The 26,978-nt window shown below is 46.6% G+C and overlaps 1 protein-coding gene across 1 annotated transcript in view; it reads left to right on the plus strand.

The window, feature by feature from the left end:
* INSRR (insulin receptor related receptor) overlaps nucleotides 1-26,978 on the plus strand; it is a 92,208-nt gene that overhangs the window by 38,211 nt on the left and 27,019 nt on the right. Inside the window, exons 4-12 of the mRNA XM_030187985.1 lie at nucleotides 1,219-1,361; nucleotides 10,086-10,230; nucleotides 16,657-16,871; nucleotides 17,151-17,277; nucleotides 18,967-19,205; nucleotides 20,775-20,942; nucleotides 22,531-22,717; nucleotides 23,669-23,710; nucleotides 25,339-25,619. Of these exons, the coding sequence (XP_030043845.1) occupies nucleotides 1,219-1,361; nucleotides 10,086-10,230; nucleotides 16,657-16,871; nucleotides 17,151-17,277; nucleotides 18,967-19,205; nucleotides 20,775-20,942; nucleotides 22,531-22,717; nucleotides 23,669-23,710; nucleotides 25,339-25,619 (1,547 nt within the window). The remainder of the gene's footprint in view (nucleotides 1-1,218; nucleotides 1,362-10,085; nucleotides 10,231-16,656; nucleotides 16,872-17,150; nucleotides 17,278-18,966; nucleotides 19,206-20,774; nucleotides 20,943-22,530; nucleotides 22,718-23,668; nucleotides 23,711-25,338; nucleotides 25,620-26,978) is intronic.

Below are 26,978 nucleotides of genomic sequence, written 5' to 3' on the forward strand. Positions count from 1 at the left end.
TGTCCCCAGAGGGCTCACAATCTAAGTTTGTACCTGAGGTTAAGTGACTTGCCCAAGATCATGAGCAACAGTGGGATTTGAACCGACCATCTCTGGATGTCAAGTCCGGTGCTCTAACCACTAGGCCACACCTCCACTCTGAGCCTATTTTAGCTGGCGGGGGTTAGCAATTAAAAAAAGCCAACTGCCATCAGCTGAAAATTGACTGAATAGTTTTTCTGTGTGGGTTACCCTCCACACCTCCCTCGCCCCCTTGGAATCCTGATGTTGTACCATTTGGGTTGACGCCATCGTACCATGCTGTTACCCCTATGCTTCCTAACCATCCTCTTTGGCACTAGGATCCCCTACCTCCTTCTCCCACCCTTTTGAGTTCCATTACTGCTTTGGTCTCCACTATTTCCTGAAGAAATATTTTTGCTCCCGAACCTACCCCCGGAACCTCTTTTTCTACTACTACTACTACTATTTAGCATTTCTATAGCGCTGCAAGGCGTACGCAGCGCTGCACAAACATAGAAGAAAGACAGTCCCTGCTCAAAGAGCTTACAATCTAATAGACAAAAAATAAATAAAGTAAGCAAATCAAATCAATTAATGTGAACGGGAAGGAAGAGAGGAGGGTAGGTGGAGGCGAGTGGTTACAAGTGGTTACGAGTCAAAAGCAATGTTAAAGAGGTGGGCTTTCAGTCTAGATTTAAAGGTGGCCAAGGATGGGGCAAGACGTAGGGGCTCAGGAAGTTTATTCCAGGCGTAGGGTGCAGCGAGACAGAAGGCGCGAAGTCTGGAGTTGGCAGTAGTGGAGAAGGGAACAGATAAGAAGGATTTATCCATGAAGCGGAGTGCACGGGAAGGGGTGTAGGGAAGGACGAGTGTGGAGAGATACTGGGGAGCAGCAGAGTGAATACATTTATAGGTTAGTAGAAGAAGTTTGAACAGGATGCGAAAACGGATAGGGAGCCAGTGAAGGGTCTTGAGGAGAGGGGTAGTATGAGTAAAGCGACCCTGGCGGAAGATGAGACGGGCAGCAGAGTTTTGAACCGACTGGAGAGGGGAGAGGTGACTAAGTGGGAGGCCAGCAAGAAGCAGATTGCAGTAGTCTAAACGAGATTGTTCTTCTCTCTAGGTCATGAAACAGCTGTGTTCACTATAGGATGAAACCAAAAAGAATGTCCTGTGATAACGTGTTTCTCCTTTTCCTCCTCCTCCTCCTTCAAGCATCTTTTGCCACAAGTGTGAAGGACTCTGCCCTAAGGAATGTAAAGTGGGCGTGAAGACCATCGACTCGGTACGGTTGGCCCAGGAGCTGACAGGCTGCACCTACGTGGAGGGAAGCCTCATTATCAACATCCGCAGAGGCTGTTAGTATCCTGTTTCATTATTTTATGGTTCTCTGCTGCGTGATGCTCACTTCCTCTGCCATGATGCGTGGGTAGTGGATAGGTAATTTGCTGTTGTATTTCTGCAGGAAACCTTGCTGCTTTCTCATTTTGCTGGTGAAAAATAGATTTGAATTTTCGAGACTTTGGGGCCCCTTTTTAGTTTCAACAGTTTTTTTTAATTGACGAATTTCAATTGTTTAAACATACAGTCAACAAGTCTAAAACGAAACACATCTTCATCAATCTTTTAACAATATGGCCCTACCCCATCCCCCAGATCATGTTAACCTAACGACAACTGATGTGTCTACCAATCCCGCTGCTCAATTTGTCCCATACCTTATACTCCCAACATCAGCAAAACACATATTATACCATGAGGTCCATCAGACCAATCTTCATATTGACCCCTCCCCCCCGTGCTCAAGCAGTCTGACCCTACCCCGAATTGACCATATACCTTCTATCCCATAGAACTCCCTTCCCTAAGTCAGCTTTTACTTGGATCATTTAATGGTTCGTTACAAATATCGAAGATTGGGGCCCCTTTTTACAAAGTGCCGCCGCTTTTCCACGCGTCATTTCGGCACTATCTCCAGGCTACCGCAGGATCCCAGCAGTACTGTCTGCCCTCAGTGTTTTACAAAAATATATAAATAGGAAATTTGTGACTATAACCCTTATTTCAAATGCATTATTATAAGGTAAAGAAACCACTGAAAAAAAAATGTGTACAAAATTATATTTAAATATATTCTAAAAATCAATTTTGAATATGAATTGAAAAGTGCTCAGTTCGCACATCAGTCATTATAAACGTGATTGGCTGAGTAGAGAACCATCACCACACTTTTGGTGTTCTCAAAGGTCCGGGTCCAATCACAATAGACCCCTTAGCGCCCCCCCGGAACAGCGCGACACCCCTCCCTGGCAAAATAACCCCCCGGGTGCATGCCGCTGGGGGGTGGGTGCCGCGTGCCTGTCGGCTCTTCATTTCCATGCTCCCTCTGCACCCGGGGGAGGGGTTTCTTTCGTCGGGGGGTCGCGCTGCACCCGGGGGGTTATTTCGCCGGGGGGGGGGGGTGTCGCGCTGTTCCGGGGAGGGGGCGCTGCACCCGGGGGGACGGGGTGCATCGGCAATCCGCCCTGGGTGTCAGCGCCCCTAGGAACGCCACTGCCCAGTGTTCCCTTCCTATCTGGTATATCTCTTTGGGTTTCTGCGCCCCAAATGCATCACTCTGTACTACTTGACATTAAATTTTAACTAACTATAAAAACCCCGGGAAATAAAAAAACATGAATAATCTCTACTGCGTTCCTAATGACTATTAATGGGGAACCTCCCCCCCCCCCCCCCCCCCCAGTAGTTTATAAGCAAAATATCAAATTAACTAAAATAGTGAAATGAAACAAATGTGCTCAGTTCTATTCTGTTCAAACCATTACATCCCCAGGGCAAAATGCGGTAGAATCAGAGGAACCATCATCGCACATGTAGGCGTTCAAATATATAGATGGCATGTACATACACGACTGCCTTCCATGGTTAAATACAACTGGTAAATCAATATATATATAATCACCCTCCTCTAGGGAAGTATCCTATATGCAGTTAATATACAAAATACAACGCCTAAATATTGTGCTAATAATGCATGAGAGTTGACAAACACATATGCTAGTTTGTCATAAATAAGTAATACTTGTTTGTTCACACATCAAACCTCGCTTGTGAATTGTTACCGTAGCTCTCTTCCGCTCATGTCGTTCTGATTCAATCTCCCCCATTGAATATCCCAATACCGTGGCTTAATCAAGGCACGCGCTGAGCTCCAATGTTTCAGCACGGTCACACACAATCCATACCATGTCCCCTTGACTCTGGCCGAGTTTTGCTACACTTTTAAAAAAGGACTTGCATATAAGTATATAATAAATGTGATAAAATGAACCTCCAAATAATGTCCTGAATTACTCCCAAAGGGAGCCGAAGTCTCTGCCAATACTAGACAGAGTGAGTACTGTGACTTCACACACATGCTCATTTATACCTGCAACTGATGAGTCTCGTAACGTGCTTCCTACGTCAAGATCAAGATCACAACCATTTAATGTCTCTTCAGCCCATGGGGTTGAACAGTATCCCAGGAGAAAATAAACCTTTGCTGTTTTCGAATCAAAATGTCACTGAGGGGTCCTCCCCTATCCAGACCCTTGACTATTCTTCTAACGTTTGGAGATCCCTTGTCATGGTTTCTACTCCCTCCAGGGTATCCACTCTATTGGTTATCTTCGGGTTATCTGCAAAAAGGCAAACCTTTCCTTCTAACCCTTCAGCAGTGTCTCTCACAAATATATTAAACAGAATTGATCCCAGCACCAACCCCTGTGGTACTCCACTACTCACCTTCCTTTCCTCCGAGCTGATTCCATTTACCCACCACCCTTTGTCGCCTGTTGGTCAACCAGTTTTTATCCAGTTCACCACTTTCGGTCCTAAGTTCAGCCCTTTCAGTTATTCAAGAGTCTTCTGTGAGGGACCATATCAAAGGCTTTGCTAACATCCAAGTAGATTCCATCTAGTGCAAGTCCTTCATCCAGTTCTTTGCCACCCATTCAAAGAAGTCAATAAGAATCAATTGGCAGGCATTGCGGTTAAAGGTAAGATCAATAACCAGCTAATTACTTTGGTGAATATCTATGCACCCAATGAGGGACAGGGAGCATTCTTTGAGACCCTAAGGTTAGATTTACTCCAATTTGTGACGGGCAATGTAATTTTAGGGGGAGATTTCAATTGGGCATTAACAGATCTTGACTACTCTAAAGGCAGGAAGGGTGGTAGACAGGCTAATACGTCTAAATTACTAAGACTGGTTAAGGAGCTAGATTTAATCGATGTCTGGAGAATGCAACACCCCGGACAGCGGACCTACTCCTTCTACTCACATGCGCAGCGCTCATACACACGGATAGATACAATCTGGGGATCCCGCAACTTATGGGGTAAGGTTCGGGACTCTGATATTGGGAGCATACATACCTCGGACCATGCCCCTATATGGATCTCATGGAAGGGATTGGGGAGAGAACGGGGACAAACATTTTGGAGATTAAATGAATCCTTACTAGATTCTGCAGAGGCATGTGGGGAGATTCGAAGGGTGATATGGGAATATATGGAGGACAATGATACAGGGGATGTAACGGATGGGACCCTATGGGACGCCTTGAAGGTGGTGGTAAGAGGTCATTTGATTAAGAAAGGTAGTCAACGGAAAAAAGAGGGTCAAGCCCAGGAATTGAGGGTACGACAAAGATTGGCTTTTTTGGAAGCCCAACATCAGGGAGGGCGGTGTCCTGAAGCGATAAGGGAGCTGCGAGAATGCAGGGCAGAGCTACAACAAATACAAATTAGACAGATGGAATACCATAGAAAGTTAATAAAACAAAAATTTTTTGAATTCAGCAATAAAGCTGGCAGGATGTTGGCACGCAATTTGCGGCAAAGGGTAGTGGGAAACACTATAACTAAAATAAAGGGAGCGGGAGACGGTTTGATGTATCAGGACAAAGAAATTAGGGAACAATTTGCCCGATATTATGCAGCTCTTTACTCATCAGAAGCGAAAATTACAGTGGAGAAGATTCAAGAATATCTAGGTGGGATAGGATTAAGTAGCCTAACTGAGCAACAGAGGGAGTCCCTGGACAAACCCATAACGGCAGATGAGATAGATAAAATTATTAAGGGCTTGAAAGGGGGTAAAGCACCTGGACTTGACGGGTACACGGCTAAATTCTATAAGATACTGAGACAGGAGCTAAGGCCACTATTAGTGCGGGTAGGGAATGAATGCTTCAAATCAGGGACCCTACCGAGGAGCATGTATGAGGCGGGGATTTCAGTTCTTCCCAAACCTGGGCGAGACCCAACAATATGTGGTTCATATAGGCCAATTTCTCTCATAAATATAGATATTAAAATATTAGCCAAGGTAATGGCAGAGAGGATTAATAAATTTCTCCCTCAGTTAATCCACACGGATCAAGCAGGTTTTATACCTAAGAGACAAGTAGCTGATAACATAAGGAGAACCCTAAATATTGTTTGGGAGGGCCAAAATAGGGAGGAGGCTTTGGTGCTGTTAACAACTGACGCAGAAAAGGCCTTTGATCGGGTTGAGTGGATTTATCTGTGGGAGGTATTAAAAGCTATGGGATTTGGGCCAGGGATCATATCATGGCTAAGGGGATTGTATGCGAGACCTGTGGCCAGGATAAAGGCGAATGGAGGGTATTCAGATCTAGTGCAGATACAAAGGGGTACCAGACAGGGCTGCCCCCTCTCTCCCTTGCTTTTTGCCATTGCGATCGAGCCTCTTGCACAGAAGGTTAGGGAGACAGCTCAAATAAAGGGCCTCTGTGTGGGGGATAGGGAACATAAAATAGCTCTGTTTGCAGACGACATTCTTTTTTACGTGAGTCATCCAGAGGTGTCGTTAACAAACATCTGCAAAGAGATTAAAGTTTTTGGGGAAATGTCTGGATTTAAAGTCAATTATGATAAATCAGAGGTGTTGGGAGTGGTGGGGCCCCCTTCAGATACCGAAGCTATGTTGGAAAAATTTCCCTTCAGGCAAGCTCGGGAGAACTTTAAATATCTGGGCATTTGGATTCCTAGGGACCTAACAAAGTTATATGGATTAAATTACGATCCCCTATTTAGGGAACTGCGCACAGACATGAGTCGATGGAAGAATGGGCTGCTGTCCTGGTGGGGCAGGATAGCGGTGGTTAAGATGAACTTGGTCCCGCGAATGTTGTTTCTTTTCCAAACGTTGCCTTTGGAAGTTCCACCAGTGGTTTTGAATAAATTACAATCAGATATTTCCCGGTTTGTATGGGGGGGTAAGAGAGCAAGAACTTCGAAAAGAATTATGTGGAAGGGAGTAGAGGAAGGGGGAAGAGGACTACCCAACTTAATATGGTACTACCAAGCAGCCCAATTGAAACAAGTGGCGGAGTGGAGTAAAGGAGATAGATCACCAGTGGCGACCTTAGAGCAAAGCCTGGTTCCAAGGGGTAATTTGGAGAAAGGAGTATGGGGGTCCGGACGGATGTGCAGTTTACCTCAGGGGAATAGTAGTCCCTTTGTGTCACACCTGCAACATACCTGGGATGTATTAAAAAATAAATTCCGGAAGGGGGTGAAAACCTCTACTTTGGCGCATATAACCCATGAAGATGAGTTCCACGCAGGACAAGAGGGGGGGGTATTTCGTGAGTGGAACCGAAAGGGCCTGCGGAGATTTAGGGATCTTATGTCGGGTGGGGTAATGCGAGACTTTAAGACATTAAAGAGGAAATTTGATTTACCAGAATCAGATTATTTTGCATACATACAGGTTAGGCATTTCATGACGGGACAGGGGTGGTTGACATCGGACCCGAGGGAAAAGGAGCAATTGGAAAATATTTGGGAGACCCTGGAAGGTGGGAGGAAAGGAATTTCAAGGTTATATAAATACATTAGGGGAGAGAAGATGCTCAAATTGCCCTATATGAATGCATGGGAACGTGATTTAAATATGGAAATGAGTGTGAAGGAGTGGGAGAGGATGTGTTTAGAGGTGAAAAAAGCATCGGTGTGTGTACTAATTAAAGAAAATGCATATAAAGTTTTAAGTAGATGGTATTACACACCCGATAGGCTAAAGCGAATGTATCCTATGGCATCTAATCGATGTTGGAGGTGTGAAGCAGAAATAGGAAATTTCTTACATGTCTGGTGGTCATGTCCTCTTATACAGACTTTTTGGGTGGAAATTGCTATGCATTTGACGCGCATATTGGACACAAAGTTCCCGGTAGAACCTACGTGGTGTTTGTTGGGATGGGGAAATAAAAGGGGCCAGAAGTGGCAGAAGAGGCTTAAAAGACTGGGGTTGGCAGCCGCCAAGCTGGAGATAGCAGCCCATTGGAAACAAAGACTGGGACCTACAATCACAGACTGGACAATGAGAATCAAGAACATTGTGGGCCTAGAACAATTGACTGACAAAAGACAAGGCAGATATAAGCCAGATGCGAAAGAATGGTCTCAAATAGAACGATTATGGAGTAGTGAATTACCTGTATAGGAGATTTTGCCAAGAGGGAATAAGGGGGGAGCAGGGGGGGGGGGGGGGGTTGATTTGGGTGGGAGGGTGGGTGGGTAGGGAGAAAATTATCAAAAAAGATTGTGATTTACAGTTGATGTTGGATTTTATTTGCTGGACATGTCAGAGCAGTCGGTTGGCTGGTCTGGCAAACAGTGTATTTTTTCCATTATGTTGTGTTCAATAAACAATTTCAAATTTAAAAAAAAAAAAAGAATCAATTGGCAGGATTTTCCTTAGGTAAAACCATGTTGCCTCGGATCCTGTAACCCGTTGGCTTCCAGAAAGTTAACTAACCTTTCCTTCAGCAGCAACTCAATTTTTTTTCCTACCACTGATGTGAGACTTACTGGCCTTTAGTTTCCCGCTTCTTCCCTGTCTCCTCTTTTGAGGGACCACATCCACTTGTCTCCAATCCCCACAGAACCTCTCCCATCTCTAAAGATCTATTAAATAAATCCTTAAGAGGTCCCGACAGGACTTCTCTGCGCTCCCTTGTATCCTGGGATGTATCCCACCCAGCCCCATAGCTTTGTCCACCTTCAGATTCTCAAGCTGTTTATAAATGTTTTCTTCCGTGAACGGCGCAATATTCACTGTATTCACAGATATTCCCTCAACAACCTACCGTGGTCCTTCTCTAGGATTTTCTTCCATGAACACTGAAGAGAAATATTTGTTTAGCACGTTTGCTTTGTCCTCATTACTCTCCACATAGCTATTCTCAGTATCTTTCAGTCTTGCAACTCTATTCCTATCTTTCCTCCTTTCCCCAGTATATTTGAAAAAGGTCTTATCATCTCTCTTTACATCTTTAGCCATTTTTTCTTCCACTAGCCATATTTCTCTCTCCGTTTCTTTGAGTTTAATCTGATAGTCTTTTCCATGATCCTCCCGTTGCGTTCTTCTGTATTTCTTGAACAAAGCCTCTTTTGCCCTTATATTTTCAGCCACTTGTTTGGAGAACCATATCGGCTTCCTGTTTCTCTTGTTTTTCTTTACTTTCCTTACGTAAAGATCAGTTGCCATATTTATAACAGCTTTCAGCTTGGACCACTGCGCTTCCACTGCACCTATGTCTACCCATGCCATCAGTTCCTTATTCAGAGATTTCCCTATTTTACCAAAATCAGTAAGTCTGAAATCCACCTTGATTCTTATATCAACCCATATGGTGTGATGATCACTATTACATAGGTGGGCACCCACATGGACATTGGAAACCCTCCATTGGTGAGCATTAAATCCAGCATCTTCCCTTCTTTCGTGGGTTCTGTCACCATTTGTCTGAGCAAGACACTTTGACAGGCATCTACGATCTCCCTACTTCTTTCTGATTCTGCCGACGAGATGTTCCAATCCACATCAGGCAAGTTGAAATCTCTCAACAGTAGCACCTCCCCTTTCATACCAAGCGTTCAAATATCTTCTATCAGATCCTTGTTCAGCTTCTCCATTTGTGCCGGAGGTCTGTAGATAACATCCATGTGGATACATGTTCTATCTTCTCTTTCCAGGATGATCTATATAGCTTCTTCCTTTCCCCAGGTTCCCAGCATTTCAGCTGCTTTGATATTGTTTTTCACATACAGTGCCACTCCTTCATCTGTTCGACCCTCCCTATCCTTCCTAAAAAGATTATAGCCCAGTGTGGTCACATCCCATTCATGGGAATCATTGAACCATGTCTCTGTAATAGCAACAATATCCAAGTTTTCCTCAAACATCAGGGCTTGCAAATCTTGAACTTTTTTACGAGCATATGTGCGCATTGTTTTCCATGTGTTACGTGAGTTTTGGTAGTTTTCTTTATTTACATGACCTTTCCTCTTCTGCACCTCCTTACCCTTCTGAGTCACTAACGTGAAATGTTCTCCAAAGTTACATATTTCCATGAAAATCTCTCACAGCAGATTCAAAATACATTTGAGAGATTATTTTTGGTCCTCACATAATTAAATGGTGGAATTTGCTGTCAGAGAATGTGATCAACACATTTAGCCGAGTTTTGGAAAGGGTTGCAGAAGTTTCTAGAGGTTAGGCCCATTCATCACTATTTAGCTGCATAGCCTTCGGTGTTTTCACCTCCCACTTCTTGGAGTGAGCGACATGAAATGGGCTTTCTGATTTGGTATCTGTTGGCTACTTCCAAGTGATCCGGATTGACCACTGATAGTGATAGGATGCTGGGCCTGTTGACCATTGGTCTGGGCCAGCATGGCTCCATATCATCCATTTTGGTTCTGCTTGATGGTTCCTTCCAACATCAACCTTTTAGGTGAAGTCATAAGAACAGAACAATTTTCAGGATAGGAACCTATTAGCTTCCCCCCTCCACCAGTGGCATGCCACTGTGTGACCACACATCTTAGTCCACCTTGGCTTTACTATCTGCTCTTTGTGTCCCAATAGTGCTGGAGTTCTCTTGTACTTTGGTTGATTCCAGGCACTCACCATCCTCTCAGAAAAGAAGTGTACATGCTGAGCTTCTTCCTTTCAGCCTCGTATCATAATCCTCTTTTCTTTTGGCTTCTACTTGTAGATAATATTGTTTCGGAGCTGCAGGCCAGCCTGGGACTCATAGAGACAATCACCGGTTTCCTGAAAATCAAGCACTCCTTTGCGCTGGTGTCCCTGTCCTTCTTCAAGAACCTCAAACTCATTCGGGGAGACGATATGGTGGATGGGTAAGAACCTTACATAAATTTAATGTAGAGTTTCAGTCTGATTGGCTGGCAGTTGAGTCTTCCAGCCTTGGTTCGTTCTTGATCACATCATTCCTTCCACCTTTCCACACCTTTCTCCAGGTAAGACTCATTCTCTGCATTTCATCGACAGAATCACAGAATCGGACCAGATTTTTGTGAAGTGGGAGCAGTAGCAGCCACCAGATTACCAGGACCTCCTTGTCTGTGTCCCCACCCTGTATGTCTCACACTATTGTACTTTCTCCACTTAATGTATTCATGAAACAGTCTAGACCTTTCATGCTTTCTGTGTTGGCATCACCCTGCAGCTAGAAAAAGAATATTAACCCTGTACCTCCTACACATAATGAGGGAGAAGTTGGGAGAACATTGGCAGGTTTTATATTGGTTGGGGGGGGGGGGGTGTCCTGAGTTGCTTTTTGGAGGTAAGTGAGAGATCTATTAATTGCTTTCGATAAGGATATGCAATTCTCTGCCAGATATCCATTTCTTCCAGACTCGGGATAGAGCTTAAAAGATATATCAGGTCTTGAACCAGCCAGGGAGAAAACCAGCTGTATTTCACTTCAGATTGAAGTGATTGAAGTCTTGGAAGGACTGCTGCTGTCTGTTCTGACCCATCTTCTTCCCTCTCAATATAACACAATAAAACCACTTATAGTGCTGTACTATCTGATGACATAGTTCACTGCGGACTACAAAGAGGCTAGCCAAATGCTAGAAATACACAACAGAATTTTGAATGGCAAAATCGATATAAAATACTAACAAATGAACTTAAGACATAAGTAATTCTAAAAATGTCTGACATACAAAAATGATATTATATTTTCCTTCTTAACAATTAGAGGAAGAGAGTTCCCGTGTAAGAGAATTTGCTGATAATAATACAGACTCTTTGCAAAGACGGGCACACTGCTACAATGCTCATTTCTCTTTCCTTTTGTTTGTGGAGTTTTTCCTTTTTCTTATCGTAGATGTAATGGTTTGTGCAGTGGCGTTCCGACCCTAGCTGACACCCGGGGAGGAACGCCGATGCGCCCCCCCCCGGGTGCAGCGCGCCCCCCCCCGGCGAAATGACACCTCTTCCCCCCCCCCCGGCGAAATGACATCCCCCGGGTGCATGCCGCTGGGGGGGGGGGGGAGGTGCCGTGGCGCGCGCCTGTTGCCCTGTCTCCGAGTTCGCAATTCGCATGTGTTCACTGCTCCCTCTGAGTCTGCCCCGGAACAGGAAGTAACCTGTTCCGGGGCAGACTCAGAGGGAGCAGTGAACACATGCGAATTGCAATGCGAACTTGGACTGAGACAGGGCAACAGGCGCGCGCCGCTACACCCCCCCAGCAGCGTGCACCCGGGGCAGACCACCCCCCCCCCCCCCCCCCTTGGTACGCCACTGGGTTTGTGCACGTATGCACTGTTGGGGAAAAGAGTGGGTTCTCTTGGAGACTGTTCTACTAAGGCTTGGTAGGCCTAACGCGGGCCTGTTGCGCGTTAAGAGAGCACAATTTTGGGATACGCCGAGGCGTCTCGCAGTAGTGTTAATGCTTAGCATGCGCTTAATCCCGCGCTAGAAAATCTTTTTGATTTTTCAGCAAGGGAGTTGTGCCTGCGCTAATCAGAAAGACCCCTTGATGACATAGCCCTCCGTGAAAAACTACACTGGCTCCGAATCAAAGAATGTATTGCCTTCAAAATCTGTGCCATGGTTCACAAAATTCTCTACGGAGAAGCCCCAGGATACATGACAGACCTCATCGACCTACCAACCAGAAACACACCTAAATCACCATCAGCATATCTAAATCTGCACTACCCTAGCTGCAAAGGCCTCAAATACAAATCAACGTACGCATCCAGCTTTTCCTACATAAGCACACAACTGTGGAACGCACTACCGAAAGCCTTGAAAACAACATACGATCACCTAAATTTCCGGAAATCACTAAAAACCAACCTGTTTGAAAAGGCATACCCTACCGATCCAACCTAAAAGCCTGATCTCTGCAACACAACAAAAGTAAAGTACGTAATGGACATAACACAACTCTTCCATTGACTGCTCCACATGAACTTTTGTTACCACAACACCATCATCTCCGGCACTATGTAAGCCATATTGAGCCTGCAAATAGGTGGGAAAATGTGGGATACAAATGTAACAAATAAATAAATAAATAGCCCTCATAATAAAGGCCCGGGAAAACCCCTCAAAGTGAACGTTCCTGGAAAAAATGTTCTGTCTGCCCATCCCTAACAAAATTATCCTAAGAAATAACATTTTAGGAGAAAAGAGAGGACACCTATGAAGCAAAGCTCATCCACTCCCCCACTCTCTCCATCCGTTGCTGACCCCTTCCCCTGTTCTACGCATAAGCAGTTAGGGGTCAATTCTTTATAGACGCCAAAATGCAAGTGAAATGCTGGATGCTAAAGCGGTCTGGGGATCCCACATTCAGTTATAGAACAGAATGTAAATTGGCATTTTGGCAATGATTATTTACGTCTGGCCTATCAAAAAAAACAGCACAAAGGGCCTTTAAAAACAAAAGGGAACACAGTTCTTTTGTTAAGAAATCCTTTAATAGTGAACTTTGATTGACGAAAGACCCGACACGGGCCGTGTTTCGGTGCTATCGCACCTGCGTCAGGGGTCTGCATTAAACACATTACAGTAGACAATAAAAAAAATTGATAATAACACAATCAACTAAATGAATATAGAAACATAAAAAAAAAATATATATAAAATATATATATTAAAAAATTGTATATATTTTTTTGTCTACTGTAATGTGTTTAATGCAGACCCCTGACGCAGGTACGATAGCACCGAAACACGGCCCGTGTCGGGTCTTTCTTCAATCAAAGTTCACTATTAAAGGATTTCTTAATGAAAGAACTGTGTTCCCTTTTGTTTTTAAAGGCCCTTTGTGCTGTTTTTTTGGTTTGGTCTTTTTCTGTACTTGGTTCCCTCTCTTTGTCACATTCCGTCTGGCCTATGGCAGGCATAAATGTTGCCCTTGGCCCTCGGATTCTATGTAGCATGACTTAAGTTCCACGTGCAAATCCAGTTGAAGTCAGGATTTGCGCACGCAACTTAATTAGTTTACAAGACAATCGGCACCGCTAATGGCCACTTAACAAGCAGTTATTGAATTTACCTGCAGAACTAAGCGTCTTCTATAACGTGATGCGTGTAAATTCTAAGTCGCAAAGTTGAAAAAGGGCTGTGGTCGTGGGTGTTTCTAAAATCTATGCGTGTTGTTCTAGAATACACCCGGTCCACGCCTAATTTAGGCATCAGAATTTACACCTACTTGGCATAACTGCCCGTGACTAAATTTAGTAGCGCGGATGGGTGCTCGGTATATTCTATAAACCGCGAGGAAATTTAGGCCTATTCTATAAAGTACGCCTAAATTTAGGCATACTTTATAGAATATGCCTAGGTGTATTTCATTTCAGCGCCATTTTTTTTAGGCCTAAGTGGCTAACTTAATCTAGTCCTAAGTGTCTAACTTATAATCTATAAGTTGTGTGGCGCCTTGCAGATAAATGCCATGACCCAGATTCAGTAAACGACACAAAAAGTTGGGCGCCAGAAAAAATTCGACGCAGAGCGCTATTATTCCTACACCCAAATTTGGGCGCTGGTATTTACGCCAGCTGAAACCTAGTGTAAATGTCAATAGCGTGTGATAACATTGCGTGCAAAATCTAATGCCAATTAACTGCAATAATTGATCACTAACATCAATTTATTGCTAGCTAATGGCTTGTTAGCTAATTAATTTTTGTGTGCCTCATCGAACTGCACGCAAATTTCAACGCCTAGGTTTGGGTACCATATATAGAATCCAGGGATTTACGTGTTGCATGCTAAGCTTAGAGAACAGTGCTTAGTGTGCACATATACATGTGAATGTAACCTTCAAGAGCATAAGTGCTAGTATTGTATAATCTTGGCGTGTAAATGGTGCTTACATTTAGGTGCTAAGATCATAGAATTAGGGGTTTAAAAAAAGGTTTGGACAAGTTCCTGGAGGAAAAGTCCACAGTCTGCTATTGAGATAGACATGGGGAAGCCACAGTTTATCCCTGGGATTGGTAGCATGGAATCTTGCTGCTCTTTGGGATTCTGCCAGGTACTTGTGATCTGGATTGGCCACTGTTGGAAGCAGGAGACTGGGCTAGATGGACCATTGGTCTGACCCAGTATAGCTATTCTTATGTTACCCTTCCTTTTCTCTCCAAATCCTTCACTCTAGTCATGCCTTGACGTCTTGATTCCCACTCCACAGAAAAAAAAACTCATGACAGAACTGCATGGCCAAAGGCACCTCTTCATTCTCCTGGTACTGTTTCTCTGGTCAGCAACAGGACAAGCTCCAACATTTTCAGACTTAGCACTAAATTGATCAAAGACCATCAATGGCTCTGGAATGTATAACTAATGAAAGTGGATGTTTGAGTAGATTGACAGATCTTCCCTTAGCTCGTTGTCATTACAGGATAATTTTCTATCTACCAGTGATGAAAGGGTTAATGAAGCTGAACAGGAAAATATATTTTTATTGTGTTGCCTGGTACAGTTTCCTGGGAGGTGAGCTGTAGTTGAAAAGCAGAGAAGATTTGTTGTCTCAGGTGGACAAGGGTTGAGGTATCAGTGGGGTCAGTATTTGGAAATTAGATTACTGGACCTGGGCAGTAGGTTGACTTAGAGGAAATATTTGCTGTTTTAATACCCCGCGATATGGGTATTACTGAATCAGTGGTGCTAGTCATTTCCAGAAGCTCTGCAGGGAGGGAAGTTCCTGCCAGTGGGCTGGAGAGTTGGGATGTCCCTGGGTGGGAGAAAGCCAAGGGAGTGGTGTTGAAATAAGTTGCACAGCTGAAGTGTATCCCTGTAGAGAATGACAGCGGGGATGGCATTTGGAAAGTCATAAGAGTCTGGAGTGAGAGACACGAGGTCTTTGGTTGCCTGGACCCCGCCAGGACCCTTCAGAGCATTGGGGGATCATGGAGTAAAGGAAATAAGTGCAGGCTGAGTACAGGAGTAGTTACTGTCCTTCTAAGTGGCAACTGGAAAGGAATCAGAGCTTCAAGTGGTTTAGGGGAATCCAGCCTGGAAGCAGGGGCGTAGCCAGACACCCAATTTTGGGTGGGCCTGCCTGGGCCCAAGATGGGTGGGCAGAAGAACTCCACCCTGTCCCACAAGTGATTTGGTCTCTCCCTCTCTCGTCTGCATGCCATATGGTCTCTCAAACATCCCCCTCCCCCCATACCTTTTAAATAGCAGATTTTCACTGGCAGCGAGCAGCAACTAATACACACTGCTTATGTTGGCCCCACAGCCTTCCCTCCGATGCAACTTCCTGTTTCTGCATAGGCGGGAATACATTAGAGGGAAGGCTGGTATGCAGGAAGGACAGTTGTTGGGAATTTTCAGCTGGTGGGGCTTGGGGATCCCTGCCAGACACTTCATAGGCGTGCTGCTACTGGGTGGGCCTGAGCCCAAAGTGGGTGGACCTGGGCCCACCCTTGGCTACGCCATTGCCTGGAAGCGGGACAAGAACAGGGGAAGCCTGTTGAAGGTCATAGTGTAGCCCTGCGAGGTGCACTGCTGGAAGAAGGATAGCCTAAAGGGTCTGTGCCTGAAAGAGTTTTGATATTAGAAGTAACAGAAACAGCCTTGGATCTATCGATTACACAAGAGGATGGGTAAAGGATAGGAGCTTGTGTAAATATGTACAGTCGTGGAATACTTAAAGGTGAAGATGATCACCAATAGTCTTGGATGTAAATAAAGAATTTGAAGGGTTTACCTGGTTGCAGAAGTTCCAGCAACATTATTTTGCATTCTGAGAAACCCCTGCAGTGCGGAGTGGTTCTTTTGCATGAGAGCGCTTGCTTAGAAACTGAGAAAAGGATCCTTACTGAAGGCTCTCCTGGTCATTGACCCACTCCCACGCTTGGTATTGGATGGCAGTTCTGGTACGAGTGGAGAAGGATAAAGTACTGTGAGGAATAGTGTTTGTCCCTGTGACCCGAGTGCGAGTGAACTGAGCTGGGGCAGGGTGAGACCCGGGTTACACTGGGGATACATTTTTAGCCTTGGTTCAAGGCATAAAGGCTTACCAGTCTTAAATATGTCTAGGTGTCTGTAGGTGTGTGTCCCTCCCCCCCTCCAAAGTCCCTTTCAGTTTTTAAAAGGCTGGACCTTGCTATACCTACGGAGTTGGCTAGTGAGTGGTGGTGATGGTGGCAGACCTAGAAGCAAAGTCAACAGTTATCATAGAAGATTTGTATTGGGATTAAAACCGAGGCAAGGATGTCGCACTTTGTACTGGTTTTGTGAATCTTTTGATGTCCACTGGCTTTATTTCATCCTGGTTTTGTTCTCAGGAATTACACTTTGTACGTCCTAGACAACCAGAACCTCCAGCAGCTCTGGGACGGAAACCATGAGACCCTCTCTATCCCTGTCGGCAAAATATACTTTGCATTCAACCCCAAGCTCTGCCTTTCCGAGATCTACCACTTAGAGGAGATGACTGGCACCAAAGGAAGACAGAACAAGGCAGAGATCAACCCCCGAACTAATGGTGACCGTGCCTCCTGTGAGTACATGAATACTTTGTACCTACGTAGCAGTAGTATGAAGAAAGATAAATTGGAGATACCACAGTTATTGGTGGGTTGCTTATCAATGACATTGTGTTTATATGTAACCATAGAACCATGAGATGGGGATGAGAGAAAAGATAGAGGAAGGGATTCGAATTTGACATATTGGGACAGGGGAACTTGTTGACTGTTGACTTTGTTGGTTTTCAAGCATTGCCTCCTTTGGTTCTTTCATGGTCACATCTTCCCTTTCCTTGCATCTCACCCTCCAGGTAAGACCCACTCTCTGCGTTTCATCTCCAATGTCACTGAATCGGATCGAATTTTCCTGAAGTGGGAGCGATACCAGCCTCCAGATTACCGTGATCTCCTCAGCTTTGTTGTCCACTATAAAGAATCGTAAGTTTGAAAGGCATAAATATCACATCCTGGACTCCTGAGAAAGGTCCGATGATTTAAAAAGCAAGCACCGTTTCGCTGTGAAATTACTGCCAACTTGCATGTGCTTTCTTGCGACAGCCAGCTAACGTGTTTTGGGAATTGCTGACCGATGATACCAAGATGGTGCAAGATTAATGTAGAAAAAAAAGCACCTATTTATCAGAAGGGTGCGCTCTGCATCAACAACACCTAGCTTATTATGGATCAAGGGGAAATGGGGGTGTTCTGCTGACCTTGATCGGGACCCCATGCAGAAGTCCAGAAGCATGAATATAACACAAACAAGGGTACATTGGGGAAAACAGTCAGGGTTGTTGAAAGCAGGTGGGTGAGAATGGGCAGCTGTCTGGGGGATGCTGCAGGGCTGTTCCACTGTGGCCACATCTTAAGAAGATGATGATAATAATAATAATTTCTATAGCGCTACTCGGTGCGTTTTTTCTAGCAAAAAAGGTGCCGGTACTCAAATGCCAGGCCACCCTTCAGGGGTGGGGTGATCACTGATGGACCCATCCCACAATAGCCAGGACCCCTGCAACCAGTCACAGAATCTCTGACAAGGCAGAATTGGTGTGTAGGGCCTTAGATCTTTCATTAAAACTTGGGGACCATGGCAGGGCCGCCGAGAGGGGGGGACAGGGGGGACAAAATTCCCCAGGCCCGGTGCCACCGCCGCAGTCCAGCCTGCCCGCCCACCCTCTGTCGCTCCCTGGCATTGAATTTAAGCGCCTCACCTTCGGAAGTGCAGCAAGCAGCGGCAGACCACTCCTTCCTTCTGTGTCCCGCCCTCGCCTGATGTAACCCGCGAGGGTGGGACATGGAAGGAAGGAGTGATCTGCCACTGCTTGCTGCGCTTTCGAAGGTGAGGCGCTTAAGGTCTGTGCAGAGGGCCCGGTGGCGGGTGGAGGGGGGGGGGCCCGGTGACCTCGGGTGGGAGGGCCCCGGGGGCGGCCTTGTCCCGGGCCTGGCCCAGTCTCTCGGCGGCCCTGGACCATGGGTCAGTTTTAGCAGACAATGGAAAAGGTGCCGGTACTCAGTACCCCCTCAAAAAAGCCCTGGCGCTACTAGACGTACGCAGCGCTGTACACATTATATGCAGCTGCCCCATCAGAGGGGCCAGTCCCCCTCCCCCATATTATCGGAGGAGAAGCCTGTCTGGCCAGCTGTGACAGCAGAAGGGGGTCCAGCCTGGGCTACCGTTTAACCCAACAACAGTCCTGGCCCCTACCTTACAAAACAATTTGCTATTATTATACATGGATGCAGGCAGCTCAGAGGGAAACACCAACATAATGGTCGGGGGGGGGGGGGGGGGGAGTGCTCACTCTTTCCAAATAGTGTTTCCTGTTTAAGACAAGCATGCCCTCTTTGCAAAAGAGGAGGCAGTCTTGAGGACAAACAAACAAACAAAGGGTATTCCTGGAGACAGTACAAAATGAACATTTTCCCGGTTGCCCATCCCTAATAGAATCATCCTAAAAAAACAAAATTTTAGGAAAAAGAAAGGAGACCTATGAATCGAACCTCATCCCCCGCCCCCAGCAAACTAAGCTTTTCAGGAACTGCAGATACAGAAACGGGGTGAGCTGAAGATCTCAGGTGGCGCTTTACTTAGCGGATTTCATCCCGTTCCCCGTTTTTCTGCAGTCCCTTTCAAAACATGACGGAGCACCTCGGCCAGGATGCTTGTGGCGCTTCCAGCTGGAATGTAGTGGATGTGGACCTCCCGCTAAACCCCGTCCAGGACCCCGGGGTCATGCTGATGAACCTCAAGCCCTGGACCCAGTATGCCATCTTTGTTCGCGCCATCACACTGACCACAGCGGAGGAAGGACGCAACTTTGGGGCCCAGAGTGAGGTGGTGTACGTTCGTACGAAACCAGCAGGTGAGAATAATATTTAAAGTCATGGAAGGAAATGTAGCTGGCTCACCTTTCCCACAAGAATATAAGGGTAGAGTCGGGAGCGATATAAATAAATTATTTCTTTACATGAAGAATAGCGCATGTATGGAAATAACCTCTCAAAGAGCAAAACCAGGAACAGAATTCAAGAGCCTGGGATGGGTGCAGCGATTATGGGTTATACATAGGGTTTGGGGAGCAGTTTGCTGTATTCTGGTCTTGTAAATTCAGACCTGACAAGACCCATTTTCAACGCTTGTACCATCTAGTTGTGTAATATGATGCAACGCTTGCGATTGTACTTTTTGCACATCCTCTTAATACTTGGTCTTCATTTCTTTCAAGTGAAGTCTCAAGAGTGCTACTAGACAGACACATCTGGAGGAAGGTAGACACATATCTGGGGAAGCTAGACAGTTCTACATCTCCAATCTCTGTCTGGGGTTCTGATGGAGCTGCTTTGGAGGTCTAACTGCCTTTTACTAAAGTATGCTGAAATCTGGGCATAGTTCAGGGGCAGACTGACCATTTGGGCAACCGTGCCCGAGGGCCCAGAGGCTTTGCCTGGTTGCCTGCCGCCATACACTACAGACTTTCCAGCGGTCCTACTTTGAAAGGTGCAGGTGGTCTAGTGGTCTCCGCGAGGGAAGGAAAGAATCCCACTCTTTCCTGCCCGCTGCTGCTGCTCTGCCTGTGCCTGGTGCCGCTGTGTTTTAAAAATGGCTACAGAGACCTGCAAAAGCTCGGCAGCCTTTTTGAAAACATGGTGGCGCCAGTCCCGTGCACAGTAGCGACAGCAGGAAGGAAAGAGGGGGATTCTTTCTTGCCCCTGAAGGAAGCCACTAGGCCATCAGGGCCCTTCAAGGTAGGGACCCACTTGCAGGGGTCTGTAGTGTGTGGGAGGGGGGCAGCAACTGCGGTGGTGGTGGGGGCGGTGGGACGAAGGCCAATGACCCTTACTGCCCAGGGGGGCCTTGACCACTGTCAGTCCACCCCTGGCATAGCGCATTTTAACATGGGATTTTCCTGCGTGCTAAGACCAGATCTTACACAGCAGGTCTTAAACTTTTGAAAATATATTTATAGGCAAGTCAGGTGCTAATGTAGCCATTAGCGCTCATGCTACCTGCTGGGGTTAATTCGATGAAACTTATCACCTCCTAGGTGCTCCCACATTAACGCTACGTTATCTGGTTAGCACACACTAATTGTAACATGCTAGCTGGATAATGTGGGAATGCCCACTCTCTGCCCATGAAACACCCCCCCTCCAAATATAGTTAAAAAAAATCATTACTGTGTACTTGGTGCACAACAGGGAAATTACCACAAAATGCTTTAACGTGTTCTGTGGCAAGGTTTTTCTCTTGTGCTAACTGGTCACTGGTGCTTAACACACTTTGCTCCAAGTAGCCTGTCGTCAACAGTTCTTTCTCATCATGAAATGCAATCGGAGAAAGGAGAACAAGAGCAATCCTTAGGTTTTATATTGGTTAAGTACATTTTGCCTCATTGACAGCTCTGCTCATTTTTTCCCCCTCTTTTCCTTAGCCCCTACTGTTCCCCGGGACGTGATATTTATGTCTAATTCGTCCTCCCATGTCATCGTGCGCTGGAAGCCCCCAACGCAGCGTAATGGCAACATTACCTACTACCTGGTCCTCTGGCAGCAGCTGGTAGAGGACGCGGAGCTCTACATGAATGATTACTGCACTAAAGGTAAGTTTGGAGGCTGTCATGTCCTGTGCGTTGTGCAGGGTAAACTCCTGAACCATAAGCGCAGGAGGAGTGGCCTAAGGGTTAGTGCAGCGGGCTTTGATCCTGGCAACCTGGGTTCGATTCCCACTACAGCTCCTTGAGATCTTGGGCAAGTCACTTAACCCTCCATTGCCCCAGGCACCAAAACGTAGATTGTGAGTGAGCCCTCTAGGGACAGAGAAAGTACCTGCATATAATGTGTACAGCGCTGCGTATGTCTAGTAGCGCTATAGAAATTAGTAGCAGTTCATATCTTGGCTTGACTGTCTCTGAAGGTAAATTAAACTAACTAACTGGATAATACAGTGGAGGAGTGGCCTAGTGGTTAGGGTGGTGGACTTTGGTCCTGGGGAACTGAGGAACTGAGTTCGATTCCCACTTAAGGCACAGGCAGCTCCTTGTGACTCTGGGCAAGTCACTTAACCCTCCATTGCCCCATGTAAGCCGCATTGAGCCTGCCATGAGTGGGAAAGCGCAGGGTACAAATGTAACAAAAATAAAATAGATACTATTGGAGATTCTACGTGGAATGTTGCTACTGTTGGAAATTCCACATGGAATGTTGCTACTGTTGGAGATTCTACATGGAATATTGCTACTGTTGGAGATTCTACATGGAATGTTGCTACTATTGGAGATTCTACATGGAATGTTGCTATTCCACTAGCAACATTCCATGTAGAAGGCTGAGCAGGCTTCTGTTTCTGTGAGTCTGACGTCCTGCACATACGTGCAGGACGTCAGACTCGCAGAAGCCTGCGCGGCCACATTGGTGATCTGCAAGGGCCGACTTCTAGTGGAATAGCAACATTCCATGTAGAATCTCCAATAGTAGCAACAGTGGGGGAGTGGTCTAGTGGTTAGGTTGGTGGACTTTGGTCCGGGGGAACTGAGGAACTGGGTTCAATTCCCACTGCAGGCACAGGCAGCTCCTTGTGACTCTGGGCAAGTCACTTAACCCTCCATTGCCCCATGTAAGCCGCATTGAGCCTGCCATGAGTGGGAAAGCGCAGGGTACAAATGTAACAAAAATAAAATAGATACTATTGGAGATTCTACATGGAATGTTGCTACTATTGGAGATTCTACATGGAATGTTCCGGGGCAGAGGGAGCATGGAAACAAACGAAGCTGACCGGCGCGCGGCACCCCCCCAGCGGCGTGCACCTGGGGGAGGTTCTTTCGTTGGGGTGGGGGGTATCCTTTTGCCGGGGGGGGGGAGGGTGGTCGTGCTGCACCCGGGGGCGGGGCGCATCGGCGATCCGCCCCGGGTGTCAGCCCCCCTAGGAATACCACGGCAAGAGAGAATAACGTTCTAAAGTTAAAATGAGGAAGACCTTAAATTTTGAAAAGAGGACACTTAAACAGAGAAAATCTTCTGTATTTATCCCTGGTAAGCTGCAACATTGATTTAGTAGTGAGGTTGGAGATAACACTTGAACATCTGAGGTGAGGAGGAAATAGTGCTTTCACCAGGGTAAAGTTAGATAGAGGCACCTTTACTGATTTGTAATTCGTCCACTGGTATCATTGGACTCCTCGTTTCCAGGACTGAAGCTGCCTACCAGCAGTGCAGACACGAGATTTGATAATGAGGATGGTGGAGACCCTGATGCTGACCAGGACGCAGAGGACAAGTGCTGTCCATGCCAGCCGGATGGACCACTGATGGAGGCAGAAGGCTCTTTCCAGAAGAAATTTGAGAACTTTCTCCATAATACCATCTTTATCCCAAGGTATTAATAGCAGATTCCCTTCTTACATACACACAGATATGCAGTTACATGAAATCACTCTGAGTATGTCAGGTCTTGAGGTCTCCTCCTGTTCTTCATGTCTTGGGAACACTTTGTTTTTCACAAGGGCAGCTCTGTTGAAGCCTCTTTCCACAGCCTTAAGGCACTAAGGAAAATCTGAGGAGGAAAGGAGGGGGGGGGGGGGGGACCTTGTGGTTCATGATGTTAGTCAAAGAGTTGCTAGGATGGAACCTGCCATCACTAAACTCTGTATAATGCCCACCTTTCCAAGCGGAAGACTCTTCATTGGGGTGTCCTTTTCGTAAGTCCATCACTTTCCGCATCCAATTATTTGACTGCACCACTGAAACACAAGCACACGATTAGAGTGGAGGAGTAGCCTAGTGGTTTTGAGCAGAAGCCTGAGAACCAGTGAGCCTGGTTCAAATCCCACTGACGCTTCTCCTGGGCATACACTTCACCCTCCATTGCCTCAGGAATAAACAGACTGTAAACTCTCCAGGAACAGGGAAATACCTGTTGTACCTGAAAGAACTCACCTTGAGCTAAAAGGTGTAACCTCCGATCTGATAAATATAAATGCCGCTGCATGCTTCCCTCCCCCTCCCGTTTGTGCTAACCTGTATAGTGACCCAGTTCATCTGCGATGGATCTTCAACATCCTTCACAGTTAGGGTTGCCAACCCGGATGAGGCTTATCCAGTCCTGGTTTTGTCCCCATGGCATACAAAGAGTTAGAATTCTGATCCCCGCTTCCCCCTCCCCCACGTATAGTAGGAATAACATTTTCATGCACTCCATGGGAGTAAAATTAAGACTGGAACATCTTCTCTGGGTTGACCTGGTTGAGTGGTGACTCTATTCCTGGTTCTCGTTGTAGTTACTTGCTCTGAACTAATGGCACACATTTCCTCTGTCTTTCTCTTTCAGGCCTCCTTGGAAAGTGACATTAGTGTACAAAAATTCTCAAAGGTAATGGAAGCAAAATCATGCGTGAAATAAACGATCATATCCAGGACTCAGATTTATATTTATTTATTGCCGATCGCAAACTGAGCTTACCACTAAGCAGTTTGCAATACAAAGCAAGGCGAGAGTAGGGGGATACAAAGGAATGGCCATGGGGGGCTAAGAGCCTGAAGTGGGTGTATGGTAGCCGACTCTCTGATAGCATTTGCACCTCTCAATGAGGCTGACGGTCTCTCGGTCCAAGGATCAACGTTCAGTTCTTCTTTAGGGTTCATATTAGACTCTGTTAATTGCACCACTCAAATATAAATGTTCTCCCTGTGGAAGGTGTGTGCCTCAAACAACTCTATGATAAGAGGACAATGGAGGCAAGGTAGGCAGTGGGGGACAGGTGGGTAGAAGAAATGTTGAGAGGTAGTGGTTGGACCAAGGGAGGGAAAATATTTGAAAGAGGAAGGTGTAAGCAGAGAGGAAGTCAAGGAGAAACACTAGGTTGAGGGTGTTGCTGGTGATATGAGTATTGAAGGTGACATGCTGAGTGAGTCCTACACTTTCGGCCAGGGTAAAGAAGGCCGTGACCCAGTCTGAAGTCACCAAGTAGGAATAGAGCAAACGAGACCACTATTTCCACAAGGAAAACTGAGAGCTCTTAAACCAAGAGAGCAGAAAGGGGCGGAGGATGGCAAAATCAACACAATGTAGATGGAGGAAGTGGCAGTTGTGAACTGACTAGAGATGGGCATTTAACGTATTAACATACATAAAATTTTTTAACGATTAATTGCACAGTTAATCTCCCAGGCCTACCCAGCAGTGATGCAGCTCTGATGTGGCTGGCCGGGCTCCCCAAGCCCCGCCAGCTGAAGACTCCCAACATTCCCCCATCCAGCATCTCTCGTTCCGCTCTCCCCCTCCTTGGCCCCGAGCCTTCCATCTGACACAACTTCCTGTTTCCGCATACGAACTTCCATCAGAGGAAAGGGTCGGGGCTGGTGTGAGCCCTTGATCACTGCCAGCGAAAAACTATAAGGTTTAGGAAGGTATGGAGGGGCAGTGGGCCAGGAGAGTTGAGGTCCCGATCACCTGGGGAGGGTGGAGGAGAATGGTGGGAGAGATGCTGGACAGGGGATAATGGGAGTCTTCAGCTGGTGGGGCTTGGGGAGCCCCGCCAGCCACATCAGAGCTGTATCACTGCTGCATGGGCCTAAGCGATTAATCATGTAATTTTTAATCCCATGATTAATTTTGATTAAAAACTTTAATCATTGCTCACCCTCTAGAAATGAAGAATTCCAAAGGTCAAGATAAAGACTTGAACAAACAGGGGGAGACAGTGAAGGCAGAGGAGTAGTGAAAGGGAATGGCCCTACCCTTGTGAGCTGAATTTGGAAAGTCCATGAAAGTCTGTGTGTGTGGAGGGAGGGAGGGGGACGAGGGAACGCGCATTTAGGAGGACCAGAGCACAATATTATATGATAGCAAAGATATCTGAACCTAGTAATATTACTCAGTACTTTATAGACAAAGTATCTAGATAGAAGCCCACTGACTATTGTTCATCCACAAAAGATGTGAAGGTACGTAACTGTTGCCGATCTGTTGATGCTTTCTCTGATCCCAATCCTGCCTAGACCACCCAAGAGGCGTAGAGATGTGTCCACCATGACCAGTGAAGGCCAGATGCCAACCAATGGCTCTTCTCTGGAGCTTCCGGTCAACCGGACCGGGGCCGACTCCAAGACCTACATCGATTTCCCCATCTTTGAAGACAAGGTATTCCGGGACCGCACGGTGATCTCCAACCTGCGGCACTTCACGGAATACCGCATTGACATCCACGCCTGCAACCATGCCGCACACACCGTGGGCTGCAGCGCCGCTACTTTCGTCTTTGCCAGGACCATGCCTGAGAGTATGTATGCATGCCGCAGCCCTGCTCCTTACCTGTCCAACACCGGATATGTCTAGCCGCATGCACTATCTTGTCTCTACCGTCTACCTTCTATTCCCTTCCTCCATCAGTCTGTTGTCCCTTTCCTTGATCTCTCCCTGCTCCTTATTTCTTTTCTTCCTCCTCTTCCCTCAGGCTCCTGTCTCACACCTCTCTCCTTCATTACTTTTCAATGCATGTTTTCCCACCTTTACCAAGACTGAAACCCAGGAATTATAGATATTACAACTAAAAAGAAAAGATGTTGCCTTGCTATGGCGGTTGAAAGAGAATTTCTACTAGCTGCTAGAACTGGTGGAGGAGAGTGTTTTCTCTGGCATCTGCAGGCTCAGTGCTACCAGGGGTTGTAGAGAAATCAAATTAATAAACTCGGGACACATACAGAGGACAGGGAGTGAGTAGGGTTTGCAGTGACACAGACAGGATGGAGTCAGTCCAGAGGGTGGCTAATAAAATGGTCAGTGGTCTTTATCACAAAGCATTTGGGACAGACTTTAAGACCTCAATGTGTATTCTTTGGGAGAAAGGTGGGAGAAGGGAGACGTTCTAGAGATGTTTAAATACCTCCATGGCACAAATGCACAGGAACTGGGCCTCATTCCATTGAAAGGAAGCTCTGGAATGAGAGGGCATGGGGTGAAGGTGAAAGGGGCCAGAATGAGATGTAACCTAAGGAAATACGTCTTTATGGAAAGGGTGGTGGATCTGTGGAACGGCCTCCTGGTGGATACGAAGAGTGTATCTGAATTCAAGCAAGGTTGGCATCAGGGGCGTAGCCAGACTTCGGCGGGAGGGGGGTCCAGAGCCTGAGGTGAGGGGGCACATTTTAGCCCTCCCCCGGCGCCGCTGACCCCCCACCCGCCATTTTTGACCCCCCCCCACCGCCACCACCAACTTTGACCCTCCCCCAGCCCCAACCCTTTCAACCCCCTCTTTCCGCCGCCACCAACCCTCCCCCACCACCGTTGTCGGGTACCTTTGTTGGCAGGGGGTCCCCAACCCCCGTCAGCCGAAGTCCTCTTCTCAGGCGCGGCCGCGTTGCTGATCTGCAAGGGCAGGCAGATCAGCAACGCGGCCGCGCCTGAAAAGAGGACTCTGGCTGGCGGGGGTTGGGGACCCCCGCCAGCAAAGGTACCTGGCGGTGGTGGCGGGAGGAGGGGGGGTCAAAGGGGTTGGCAGCGGGGGGTCCAGGGCCAAATCTGCAGGGGCCCAAGCCCCAGTGGCCCCACGTACCTACACCCCTGGTTGGGACAAGTACAGAGGATCTCTAAGGGAGAGGAGGAATTGTAGATAGTATGTATAGAGAATATGGTCTTTATC

This window comes from Microcaecilia unicolor, chromosome 14 (genome assembly GCF_901765095.1).
Source record: "Microcaecilia unicolor chromosome 14, aMicUni1.1, whole genome shotgun sequence".
Lineage (NCBI taxonomy): Eukaryota > Metazoa > Chordata > Amphibia > Gymnophiona > Siphonopidae > Microcaecilia > Microcaecilia unicolor.